Source organism: Nelusetta ayraudi, unplaced genomic scaffold, assembly GCF_046127955.1.
Source record: "Nelusetta ayraudi isolate G7.1 ecotype Tasmania unplaced genomic scaffold, CSIRO-AGI_Nayr_v1 ptg000017l, whole genome shotgun sequence".
In the NCBI taxonomy this organism is placed as follows: Eukaryota; Metazoa; Chordata; class Actinopteri; order Tetraodontiformes; family Monacanthidae; genus Nelusetta; species Nelusetta ayraudi.
The window spans coordinates 9,183,070-9,196,759 of record NW_027466067.1 but is presented as its reverse complement, the minus strand read 5'-3'; the positions used below and the strand labels follow the sequence as shown (position 1 = coordinate 9,196,759).

The 13,690-nt window shown below is 45.5% G+C and overlaps 1 protein-coding gene across 5 annotated transcripts in view; it reads left to right on the top strand.

Annotated features, from left to right (window-relative positions):
* arhgap9 (Rho GTPase activating protein 9) overlaps positions 1-13,690 on the top strand; it is a 40,767-nt gene that overhangs the window by 1,600 nt on the left and 25,477 nt on the right. For all 5 annotated transcript variants that reach the window (XM_076025277.1, XM_076025275.1, XM_076025276.1 and 2 more), the window contains 3 exons: positions 7,228-7,322; positions 12,302-12,638; positions 13,446-13,644. In XM_076025277.1, the coding sequence (XP_075881392.1) occupies positions 12,417-12,638; positions 13,446-13,644 (421 nt within the window). In that variant the 5' untranslated portion in view covers positions 7,228-7,322; positions 12,302-12,416. The remainder of the gene's footprint in view (positions 1-7,227; positions 7,323-12,301; positions 12,639-13,445; positions 13,645-13,690) is intronic.

Genomic DNA, 13,690 nt, shown 5'->3' with positions numbered 1-13,690 from the left:
ACAAGTTCGCCGTAATTGCTGGTTTGCTCGACTCCTGCGAGGGCCGCTGCCCAAGACGGATTGAGAGGCCGATACATCTCATGGTGTGTCACGCTGGTCACACTACTGGACTCGCTGTCATCTATTTAATTCTCCTGGTGAGTGAGACGCAGTCTGCTTGCCTGCGTGGTGCTGTACCAGCTGTGAACCAAAACCCTTATCTGCCTCGTGGACCAGGTGACAGCTCCGCTACAGCTGTGTCTGCAGAAGCATTTTGACTCCTTGAAAACAGACACCACATTTGCACTGTGTGTCGTGCATTCTTTTCTATATCAGGTCACAACATTAGCCATCCTCTATTGACAAAACCCGGTTTGTGGTTATCTCAAACCTCTCCTCTCCTTGACCCCGGCTGTTTCAACAACAAAACGCTCCGAGGCTGTCGCGTGACTCGCTCAACCAATCAGCAACTCGGACACATGATGCGTGTCGGTGTTTATAAAACACCGGTCTGGTTGATTAGTCACTGCTAGCTAGCTAGCTCAGAATTTCTCTTTAAACTTCTACTTTCGCTCGTGAAATTGCACTTCTATTGTAATTAAATAGTATTCAGTCATACTGAGAGATTCTATTCTTTCTGCTATCCACCCTTTTCTATAATTACGGCTAAAAAAAAAAAAAGAGAGTCTACTGAGTCTGGATGTCTGCATTTCAATGTTGTCTACCTACAGTTTTCTCAATGCATTGTTGCTTAAACATCGAATAGATCGATATAAATTACAAAAGGTAGTTCATTTCCGGAATGCACATTCTTAAAGCGTCGCTGCCCTGATTGGAACGCACCGTAATTCAATCAGAGCTAAAAGGCTCCCTGCGCGCTCATTGTGACGTCTGTCCACGTTACCGCCATTGCGCACTAAAGGAGCTCTGACTGCATGCGCATCTGTGCTCTGTTTTAATCCAGCGTAATCCTCCATTTACTTTTTGTGTCCTCGTGATGATTTGCTCTTACGGCGTTGTGTTACGCGTCGTGACTGAAAGTGTAAAAAAAAAAATCCAAAATGGAAGGAGGCCGTGTCAAATAATAGCGAGCGCCGCTGCATCGCTAACAATCTAATAGAGAGCAGAGTTATTAAGTCATGGTACCATTGGTCAGTATGACACACAAATTATGAAATTATTATATAATAATGATCAAAATAATGGTTGTGTCACGTTTTGTATCAAATGTTGCCCCTCAGACAAATACGCATCGATTTTTTTTGGGGGGGAGGGGGGGAAACATTACATTTCATGGAATCAATCATTTAAATCTAATCCAGATATGAATCCAGCCATTTTATGACAGAGATTTCTAAATCACAGCTCATCTCTTCACACCCGTCTGTGAAACGTGGGGGAAAAGTAGCTGAGAATTTTTAGAATTTTCTTTTTTTCACTCCTGCAAAAAATCAGCTGCATCAAACAGCGGTGGCACCCGAAGGCATCACAGGCACGCGCGCGCTCCCCGGGTGTCTGACACTCCCTCACCTGTAAGTATTCTAGTCTAATATTTATTTATTTTCCAACAAATAACCCAGTTAGGCCTGTGAAGTCATCGGCGCCGCCTGCGAGTGCGCGCCTCCCTCTGCAGCGTGTGTGCCACGGGAGGTTTCGCCGCTCTTCCTCGCGCACTGGTTGCAGCGCGAGAGCTCTCACTTGGGCTGCGCAGGGCTGAAAGTGGGTCTTTGACTCGCCTGATAGCTTTTGACAGCTCACTCTCATCCCCAGCGGATCAATGGAGCTCAGCGCTGTTCATTAGAAACATCAATGTGCCGCACATTCCCACAGGCTCGGCAGCAAACCCTCTGAGCCCAGGCTGAGGGCGAAGATTTATTTTGTTCGCTGAAGATCAGCCTTGACTTTGGCTGATGCTGTATTTTCTAGCAGCGAAATGTGGTTTCGAAAAACAAGGGTTTTAATTTGGTTTTTAGGGATGGTTTGGGCACCAGTATGCACAACCCTGATTGAAATAATTGGTTAATAAGATATCGTTTATGGTCCTATAGATCTTAGATTTTTGGGCGCCTCACTTATAAAACCTATTTATATCTGTGTTGTATGGTATAGTGTATGATCTCTACAATGCTGCCATTAAGGGCCACAAACAACTAAATCCTAGCTCAACAAATGTCAGACATATCTGCTGCCACATTGTCTTAAACAATTGTTTATTAGCTGAAATGAGTTGCTGTCTTTGGATTGGATGGAATTGTTTGTTTCCTAGAAGAGGGGTTTGAATATTTGAGAAAAAACGGACATGAATCAATCCCACAGATTATTCTTTTTGTAGTTCGAGCTGAACAAATCCCTTTTATTTATCTGGCTGTCAGTGAATTAAACATGAAAACTTTTATTTTTTTCCAGAATGAAACCATAAGGTGACTCGCTCAACATTAGAAAAGCTACTTATTGGAACAAGAGGCAGGTCCTTTAATCTGATCCCTGCCGCTGGAATAAGCGCATTATGATTTCCCTGCAAGTATACAAGACCCCTGTGTGTATTTTTTTTTTTCACCTTCCACGCGCCGGCTAATTAAAAATGTGAACCTTTGAATTCATTATTCCAAGTGTTATAGAGCGGCCTCCCTCCCCGCTCCCAGCCTCCCCCGCCCCCGAGCAGTCTTGCACGACTTTGCCAAACTGGTCCGTCTGCTTTCTTTCTTTTTTTTTCTTTTTGGTGTTTGCATCGGAATGAAGGGAAAATGAGAGCTGGAATATTATTGGAGTGAACGAGTGAAGTTTGTTGTGTGTCGATGCGGGCCGCGGGGCGCGTTGCGTCAGCTCACCCTTGAAATTATGGCATCACATGTACGAAATGTTGTTACATGCAACAAGACGACAAATGGCGCTCTTAAGCGGAGACACAGCGGATGGATGGATGGATGTGGATGGATGGATGGATGTGGATGGATGGATGGATGGGTGGATGGATGGAAGGAAGGAAGGAAGGGGAGCCGGTCGGTCACAGAGGTTGTTGTCATGATGATAGCGGAGAGCAGGAGCCAATGGCAGCGCCGCCGTCCCTGTCTGCCTCTCGATTGGCCGCCTGTTGATTCAAACAGCTAATCACCGAGAGGATCTGACCCACCTGTTAAGTCACACACATGCGCAGACACTGGCGCTGCGCGCACGCGGGCGTATGCAAGGCGTCACAGTGGGAAACAGTGTGTGTGTCAGTGTCTCTCTCTGGCACGGTCATCAATAATGCATGGCTTTGGGAGGATGAAAGGCTGTTTTGGCTTGAGGCGTGTGTCTCATATGGAGCGAGAGACATCGGCGCGTGTAATTTTAACTATACATCCGAGGGCGCGCGCAGGGCGAACGCGCCCCTCGCGCGCGGGCACGGCTAGTCACGCCGGCAGAGGATATGAGGGTAAATGTTAGCTTCGGATAACAATAACAGCACAATTGCCTTTGAATTTGGAGAGTGTTTGGTCAGAATCAATCAGGATCGTCCACTTGTTATTATCAGGATTTTTTTTTTTTTCGTAAGAAGGCAACTTTAGAAAAAACCCAGCCAGTTATGATTGAATCTAGCACCATTTGTTTGCTCAGTATCTCATCAATAGCTGTCTGATTGATGAAATGTTCTCACGCAAACCTGGTATCTTGAGTACTTTTTACAACATTTAGAGAAGCGGAACGTACCAGTATGACCTTGAAGCGAATATCTCATCTGGTTGTTTTTTTTTTACACCACATCCATCCTGTTGTTATGAACCAGGACTAGCAACTCTAGTGATATTCAGTACTAGCCAGATAACTTTCCATCTTGGAATTTGGAAGCTTTTACGCTAATGTGCTTTTTAGGGGAATCTATCTAAACGGGTTCTGTTTAAAAAAAATATATTTATTGATGCATTGTTTGCCGTTTACCTACTTTTTTGACTCAGGGTTGCTAATGGATGCTGGAATCACCCCTTCTTTCTCAGACTCTGAAATGACTGTTGTGAGATTTTCTCTGGGACTGTGGTGTATTGTATTGTTTGTTGTTTGTGTGTCTGTGTTGTTACTTGTTATACGTCTAGCCCCCCCCCCCCCCCCCCCCCCCTATAAGCTTTAATTAGCCTCCTCATAATTTCTTCTCTTTATATCTGAATAAACTTAAATGCCCCCCCCCCCCGTGAAAACACACATATAAAATGAGTATATAAGTCTGGTTAGTTTTGCCAGTTTTGCAAAAGCCTATTCCGCTGCCTTGACTGTAAAGTTTTGCTTGCTGCTCGGTTTGACAATGAGAAACTTTAGAAAAAAACAAAACCAAAAACACTTCAGCAGCGCTTCTTCAAGAAGGCGCTGCTGTTGTTACGACTCTGTTTACCCATTATGTATGAAGTGGGTATGTGATGCAACATCTCCTCATTGCGGCCGCGCTCGACTCCCAGCTGGGTCCCAACAGCCGGCTGAGGAGACAATGCACATGGCTTGTTGTCACGGCAAACAGCCACTAACAGCTGTTTGGCTGACACAGATAATGAAATCCGCTGCACGGCTAACTCCAAGTCACACTTGTGAAGCAACCTGATCGTCATAGTTCTTTTTTTTTTTCCCCCTGTGAAGAAGCCTGTCGGTCATGCGTTCACATGTAAAAACAGTCTCAGTGTGTGTGCGTGCGTGCGCGTGTCTGTTTGTGATGTGTACGGATGTGGGTGTAAAGACGCCTTTGAAGTTCCTCATTCACGCCATACCCTTCTTCCTCATGCACCCCGGTTCAGCCTTTGAACAGCATGTAGCAATGATTATTAAAGGCGCTGTCTCTCCACTTCAAACATATGGAATGAATATGGATACGCTACGGCGCCAAACTTTCCACCGCCGCGCCTCACCGCGCTCCCGTTCCTGCGGCGTGATGCCGTTTGATATGGGCCTCCGCGATCTGAGACGCCTTCTGCGGGAGCCCCGGCCCTTTAGTTTTCGTCTCTTGCAACACTCTCGTTTTATCCACACAGCCTTCGGTGCCGCGCATCATCTCCGGTGGTCGGCCTCCTCCTCCTCCTCGTCCTCCTCCCCCTCCTCCTCCCCCTCTTCCTTCTCCTCATCCGCCGGCTCTCCAGTTGCTCTCAAACGATTGTTTGTTTTCACCCACACCACCACCACCGCCACCACCGCCGCCGCCACTGTTTATTTTATTAACTTCTAATTTGCCGCCATCATCTCTGCTGTCCCAGAACCTCTTGGGGGGGGGGGGATTACGCATGCTGTTGCCCGTAAAAGTCCATATTGTCTTTGTGAGGAAGAGCCCTGCATTTCTCCTGGTGATTCTTTTTTGTTGTTTTTGATTTTTTCTTTTTTTTTTTTTTTACACCGGAGCCAACGTGCCCTTGAAGCGCAGAAAACAAAAAGTTTCCCTGCGTGCGTACCGTTTGATGATAGATTCAGGTTCGGCCAAAGAAAGAGCGAGAGATGCTGGAGTGCCTCTTGAAGATGTTTGACCTTCGGTTGATGTGGGTGTCAGAGATGAGAAGGTTTCCTTGGGCCCCCACCGCTTTTAAGCTAAGTTTAGCTCGTGCAGGTCCACAAAGTGTGACTTGGGGTGAGAAGTGAAAACTGAGTTTGCGGTTAAAGGCCCAGCGTGCAACGTCTAACTGACACACTGGGTATTTTTTTTTGGTCAGATGCTGTTTGAATAGCTTATGTTCTTATTTGCTAATTATCGGTGTTGGCGTGTAATCTATTACTAAAGTAATCCACTACTGTAAGTAAACTACTTTTTGAGCAACAAAGTAATGTAACGGGATTACTGTGGCAAAACTGGTAATTATTTCATAATTGCTTTATCAAGTAACGATTCCATTACTTTTCTTTTCTTACTTACTATCCACAAAATGTCTAAAATTTAGAAAAACAACGTGAAAACAGCAATGTCGCAGATTGATGATGCAGCCGTGCATGCAACGTCACTGATATGCGACGACGCACCGAAACAAGCATGGCGGCGGCAAAAGAAACAACAGCGATTGCGCTTGACAGCTGGAAATACAAACATTAGTTTGAGTTCATCTCGTCCAAATCAAAGAATATTGTGGTTCGTTGTAGGTTACGTGCAGGAAACGAGACGACAATATTTGGAGTTGCAAAATTTGCACTTTGATAAAGTTCATTCCAAAGCACTCAGCAACTGTTACTTTATCTTTCTTTTAACTAAAGTAATTAGTTAAAGAAGTAATGAGATTACTTTTTAAAAGGAGTAATCGGTAGTTGGATTACTTTTATGGAGTAATCCCAATGACACTGCGAATGATGAACATTTAAGGAGGCAACAACATATCAGCACAAGCCCAGAATGTTGACCAGTGATTTTCTCCTGACATCACAGCCGCTGTAAGGAAGATGTGAAATGGAATGAGACACCAGGAAGGAGAGATCAGCATTAATAGTGGATGTCAATCTGAATCTTACACGCTGGGCCTTGAAGTAACTCTTTTTTTTCTTTCAGTTAAGACCCCCACCCATCATTAGTATTGAAGATGAGAGACATTATAGCGAGTCATTCATTTTTTATCACGATGCGCGAGCGGTTGAGTCTCGCTTTACTAGAACCTCTATGCATATGCATATTCAAATCAAGCTTGCAGCACTAGATGACTCCTGGCCTGGTTTAAATAAACATGCATGCTGTCTTCATCATCATCACCGACTCTAATATTCATGTGTGGGACGTGCTCTGCATCTCTGGTGTCCGCCGCCGATGTCGACCAGCTGGTCGCTGCGAGTGGATCAATGAACCCGATCAATGAGCTGGACAGCGGTCTGCTGCTCCGGCGTGCTCCGCACATGGGTCCCCTTTTGACTGTGTTTGTATTTAATTATGGCGTATGTGCGTGAAAGGGCGGAAGCCAGCTGCGGCCTCTGCTGCTGCTCCTGCTGCCGCCCTCAGCCTCCCACTTCCTGCCGCTTTCGCTGTTTCTGTCTCTCAAAGCAAAAATGTGGATAAACCAGGGAAGGTGGAAATAAGGGAAGGGAAGTGAAGGGTCATCTGGGGTTCACTGAGTGGAGGGAGGATCACTCCGCTGTATAGGATTAACAGAGTGTGTGTCAGTCCGTGTGTGTGTGTGTGTTTGGGCGAGTTGCTGGCTTCCATCTACTTAGGTAGTTCGCCGCCACACCTTTAATGTAAACCCCCCCCCCCCAGGCTCGCGACAGTGAGAGTGTGAATGGCATTAAGAAGATTTTTTTTTTTTTTTTTTTCATTTTTATTTCCATCAGTTCGTCAGTGACTTTGTGCATGAGCGGACGCGACTGCGGAGCGAAGAAGGGAGGCCGCCGCCACCAACCGATGTGAAGACGCCTTTGGAAGCACGGTGAGTCGCTCGCCGCTCGCCTCCTCCCTCTCTCGCTTGCATTCACAAATTGTGCACTTCTCTGTCGCTGCTCTTGCCGCGTGCAGCCTGGGAACACGCAGTGCGAGCCGGGCTGAGAGCAGCACTTAAGCAGAGACGATAACATTTGGCCTCTTCGACCTCCTCCTTTCTTCATCCGTGCTCGTCCTCCTCTTATTTCTTCATTTGCTTCATTGATTGCAGGGCACAAATCCTGTGACTCGGGCTCCAAAGCACTGACTATCATTCATCAGCCCTGACGGGGTGCCTGAGTCCGTCTCCCAACGCCATATGGGCCTCCCTCTATGTTTGGGTTTATGACGCCAATGCCCTCTCCGCTGTTTTCTGACCTACAAATAGAAGCACAGTCTGGCTTCTTTCTTTCCTTTTGTGCAGTCGGCGTTCATCGTCCAAACACCTTCCTTATAATCTGTCAGTGAGATTTTATTTAGGCAAATCCCAGACTGCCGTGCCCATGATGATGCTACGTCAAAGAAACAAAGGAAAAAAATAAACCTTTATTGCATTTCCTTGTACCTGAAATCTTACGTCACAGCGCTGCTAAACACACTGGACCAGCTGTTCAACAATAATACTGAGTCATATATATATATTTCCCAGAGGAGCTTTTTTAGTGACAGATGCCTTGAGTAGCTTCTTTAGAAGAGAACAGCCGTGGGTGGAGCTACACCAAATAACCCATTAGGCTCAATCAATTTTCATGTGACTTTTACAGCACCATAAAGACCTCCAGCCAGCAGGCCAAGTCCTGGTTATCTGGTGCTTATGCACTAAAGCACATCTGCTGCGTGTTTGGTCCACGTACTGATCGGTCAGACCGGTCACATTTTGACCAGGCTGACCTTTGTGAGCTGGGTGTGGCGCACATGGGTAATTTTTCCATTGCACAAGTGCATTTCCTTACATTAGTGACTTGAAATATCAACAGCTTCCTTTTAAAGCAGACATGGAACACAAAACAGATTTAGGTTTAGCCGTCAAACCAACGGGCGGCTCCTTTGCTATTGTGTGTCATCACGGTATTGTTGGCTGAACTTGTCAACCCAGCGATCTTCACTGGAAATAACTATAGATTGATTAAAAATGGCAGGAAATACGGAAAATGGAGGTATGTTTTGCATGACTCATTGACGTTCAAACTCATTTGATAACGTAAACAACATGATGTTAACTTCCATTATATGCCAATGGACACCTGTTCTCCTACGTTGGCGATCTGCAATAAAAAGAAAAATTCCAGCAGTCAGCAGTTCGACAAGAATTTGCAGTGACCGCTTAGTAGAAGAAGGTGAATGATGTTTTTTTTTTTTTTTTTTTTTTAATGAGGTAGGAGTACTGACAACAAGAATAAATCGGCTGAAATGAGACGCATGTCCCTCTCTTCCTACAACTCCCCGACGACAGACTGCCCCTCACAGCTAGCTGCTAGCTTAGAAGCGGCTGCGCGCCGAAAGGAAAGAGCCCGACGACAGACTTACGTGAAATAATACGAGCCGAAACGTTAAACTGTCGGGCTCTTTTCCTTACGGCGCTGCGCAGTAAGGAAAGATAATACAAGCAGAAACGTTAAACTGTCGTTACGACAAGACAGTTACGGGTGTCCTTTGCGTCGTAAAATGAGTTTGAACGTCAATGAGTCATGCAAAACATAGCTCCATTTTTCATTTTTGTCTTAGCTCCTATTTCCTGCCATTCTAATCAACCTTTAGTTATTTTTAGTGAAGGTCGCTGGGTTGACAAGTTCAGCCAACAGTGCCGTGACGTCGTGTCTGCCCACACGATGGCAATGGCGCCACCCGTTGGTTTGACAGCAAAACTTAGACGTCTGTGTTTTTGTCATTTTGACCTTTTGCCGTCAGTGTTAAAACATATGTAGTCTTTTTAGGGTGTTTCACGCCGCACAGATAATACTTGTTGTTCCAGGGAAAGAGGAACAGTGCGGTTTGCTGCTGTCGTCATGTGTTGAGGCTGCTATGATGCTGCCTAGTGCGTTGGTTTCAAAACTAGACTTTAGCCGATTACTCACGTTATGCTGACCCGATTGGCCAAGGGGGAAACTGAACTGAAGGTAAATGATCTGTTGGTTTTCTTCATCTGAATTGTCTTGTTCTCAGGCTCCCCTCGAGGTTCCTGGTATAACTCAATCAACAGTGAGATTAAAGTCCTGCGTCACTGTGGTATAAAGAGTCAGTTTAATTCTGTGCTTGTCCCTTAAGTTGTAACCCACATTATGTTCCTGCATCCGGTGGAATGTTGCTAAGCTGTGGCAGCTTTAGCAAAGGGTTATTTATGCCCTCATTTTAAAATCTGTGGGATCCTTTGATAATTTGACCTTTTTTTTTTCTTCTCACTTGATGTAAATACTAGAGCTCCTTAAGAAATGAATGGACTGCTTTTCGAAGCTCTGAAAGCTTATAGCTGATGCTCTGCGACCTCGTCCCACATATTGGGAATATCTCTGGAGATCCCTCTGGAGAGATCAGCTCTGCAGTAACAACGTAGGCATGACTTGGCAAAGCCTCTGGTGCCACGGCGCGACTGTCTGTACAAGGGGCTAAATCAGGAAAAAACACTGCAATTGCCTCATGTTTCGTAACTTTTCTGAGGCCAGGTTCAGCAAATTCAATTGCAGTTCTTTTAAAGTGTGTGCCTGTTGTGAGCTTTAAATTCTTCCCCTGCGGTGTCTGTGCGAACCAAAAATGAGCAGGCGGCACAAAGGCGCTGACACTGTTGTGACCTGAGCTGATGGGTAATTTTAGTTCCGTTAAGTGCTTTGCTGCTTAATTGCACCAGCGTATGGGGCTGCAATCAAACTATCGGCAACGCTCACAATGAAAAGGTGAGGTGGAGAGGATGTGACCCGCACTGTGGCGCAACCTTGATGTGTGCATGCTTCCTGTTTTCTTCTACTTGTCTCGTAGTATTGACTGACACACCGCTTCGCACGTGTTGACTGAAGTGTTCCGTGCACTGAGAAGAAAAACCTATTCGATATATGGGTGCAGGCATTAAAAGTCAGTATGATACTGTATGTTTTAGAACTGTATTTAAGGCAAAATGTTGCTTATTCCGTGCTACTTCATCATTGACTCTTCCTTGTATTTGTAATGAAACAAGAAAGGAAATCTTTCAAAGATTTCGCTAGCATCACATCTTCTAGCCACACCAACCATTCAGTCATACATGTTGGAGAACACCAGGATAAGAGCTAATTTTCTTCTTCTGCCGATTTACTGGTACAGTTATGGTACATTTATATCATACATTAAATCATAATTTAGTTTTATAACTGTGGCGAAAAAGTGTGCATTCGTGCGAGTGCACGCTCGTGTTTGAGATTCGACCTTTATTGTTGCTCCAATTTTGTCTTTAGTTTTTGGGAGAGCTTTTAGGTCATCCCTTCATGCGCTAAGCAATCAGCAATCACTGGTGTCATCTCCTCCGGGCGGCCCCTCTGCTCTCCACGCTTGTCCGAAGGGATTTCACTGTAATTCTCCGCGGTGGTAAGGGGTCACAGATTCATTCCTGTGTTTTAATAACAGTGGGATTATCGAGGGTCGGCCAGACAACCCTGCCCGGCTGACGGACGCATCAAAAGTCTCACATTCGTCCCGCTTCCACGTGAAGAACGTTTGCTCAGTTGTTGTTTTTTTTTTGTTTTTTTCCCGTTAGAACCCTTTAGCTACACGTCGCCGCGTACCGGCGCCTTGCCATCTGCTCTAAAAACCTGCGAGTCTCTGGTGTATTTCTGGTCTTTGCCGTGTCTGCTGCTTTCACACCCAGGCTGAGGTAGGTGGCGTCTGGCTCGCACCGTTGCTACGAGCCAAGGACCTGCACCCCACCCCCGCCCCAACCCTTTTTTTTTTTTTTTTTGCGCACGCCTTGTGCATGTGTGCATGTGTGGGTGGATGCATGTGCGACGTGAGGCTGTGTTGCTATCTGTGTGTCTGGCAGAAAGTTGGACGCTCTCTTATGTAAGCGGGTCTGGGCTGGGTAGAGCAGGGGCCTTTAGCTCGGGGATGCTGGCTCAGGTGCAGAGACGGAGACGGATGCTATTTTGGGTTCACTGCGTTCCTCCAGACGCATGAGTTATTCAATAACACGTGTCCTTTTAGTTCCGCAAGGGTGGAAAGACAATAGACGAGGTGGTGTATGAATACGTATCTGTGGATATCAAAGTTTTATTTGCTGAATTCCACCCCGTGTCAGAGTTTGGGGTTACAAACCCATGCAACAGCAGGTTTCATCATTTATTGAATGGAATTTCTCACCTGATTCAATACATTTTGTTTTCGATCATGCATTAGTATGTAAAAGATACGTATTTTTAAGTTAATACTCACAATGAAAAATAAAGTTTTACTTACTAACTTTCTTATCTTTTCACTGACAAGATGATTTCTTTTCAAGATTTCTTTGCTAATTTTCATTGCCCACATCTTTTCAGGTGAACAATTGAATCAAAGTTCAGTCACGTATAAAACGGATACTGTGTGCTGTTCGGAGTGTTGTTGTTTTTTTCTGATGAAGACGGTGAAACCGCTGTATTGTCGAAAGACTTGTTCCAGTGTGCGTTTTACAGGAAGTGACATATCAAAGCACAAAAGCGGGCAGTGTGCAGTGATGAAACATGTGGCAGGTATAACAAGTCATCAGTTTTAGCAGGAAGTCAGACCTATGTTTGAGCAGGAGACTGTTAAGAGAGGGCTAAACAAGCTGTTTTGTATAGATCTAAGTGAGTTTACTGCGTAATCTGTTAAACCAATAATAAAAATGACCTGAAATGGGAATCATTTTAGACCGCGTTGGATCTTTAGACCGAATGAGTAAATGTTTTTGTGATCCTCTCATCTCGTTACATCCTTTTATTTATAGAGCTTATTTTTGTGTCTCGGCTGAAAATAAACACTTGTGCCTGTGTCGCTCTTTGCTTTTCCCAGAGAATGGAATTGGCCTGGCCCCTGCCTCGCCTGCCCTGCGCTAACCTGACCAGCACCGCCAGTGGCAACCATCAGCGCAGCTCTTGCACAACTTGCTGATCTCGACCGCGGAGCCATGCTGTCGGGGTCCTGGAGGCGTTCGGCGGGACACCCGCAGTCAGCCGCGTCTTCTCCGGCGCCATCTAGGGGGATGACAGTGTGCGGAGTCCCCAGTGGCACAGTGGTTCTGGAGGCCCAGTATGACTACAACTACCGCGGGTCTGACGGACGGCAGGTCAGCATCCGGGAGGGCGAGCGATTCATTCTGCTGAAAAAGACCAACGATGACTGGTGGCAGGTGAGAGCTCATTATATGTGTCCAGAATTTTGTAGTACATTAAGCATTTTTTTAATTCTTATTTTTTATTTATGGTCAAACTGTTGTGCAACATAACTAACACACAGTAAATGAAGTCATGTTCAATTTTTACAAAAACAAAAGTCCAACTTTTGATCCTTGAGTATAAATCTAGTCTTATATACTTATACTTATAGACTTTTATATGACGGTAAATAGAATCTCAATTTTAAATGAATGTATGCTTTAAACAGTATGTCTGTGAAGGTTCTCAGTCGTCCAGGTCATCTTAATGGAGAAGGGCTAAGTTGAGGCAACTGGACTTGTTCTTGCGATCTTGAAGACATTTCGCCTCTCATCCAAAATGCTTCTTCAGTTGAAGGGAAGGCTTTTTCAGTCTTACATGGGACTCTTGAGTTAATAGGAACCAATAAAGTAAGTTAAAACAATGTTAAGCCTCACTGGAAAGTGCTAGCCGGGGTCAGAAAGATTGTATTTGCAATGCGATACCAAGCTTTCAGCACTTGATAGGTATTGTCTTTTGGGCTATGTTGCGAATTGAGTATGTATTTTAAATTCAACTTCTTTTTCTGCCCATTTGGTTAATCTCTTGAACCCAACAATCACATGAACAACAGAGTCCAGCTAAACTAGAAATAGCCAATACACCCATACAAGTCCCATCACGCTGAAAGAACAGAACTATTGCAGGAAACAGAGTGTGGAAAATCTCATTCGCGTTCACGTCTCAGCTAGCGCTCTGTGAAGCTGAGCGGCGCTAAGTAGCGGTATGTTTCCGTTGGCCAGGTGCGGAGGATTGGCGCAGCCAGCAAAACCAAGCCGCTCTACGTGCCAGCCACGTACGTGACCGAGGTTCCCATTGCGCCGATACCCTCCCCTCAGCGCCTGGTCATGTCCACCTCGCTCAACTCCAACCTCAGGACCCTGCCGAGGGTGTCGCTCTCCCCCAGCCCGTCAACCGGTGCTGCTCTTGAACAGCGGAAAGGTGAAGACCGTTTTATTCTTTTGCCCAAGAGGAGCCGAATGGCACG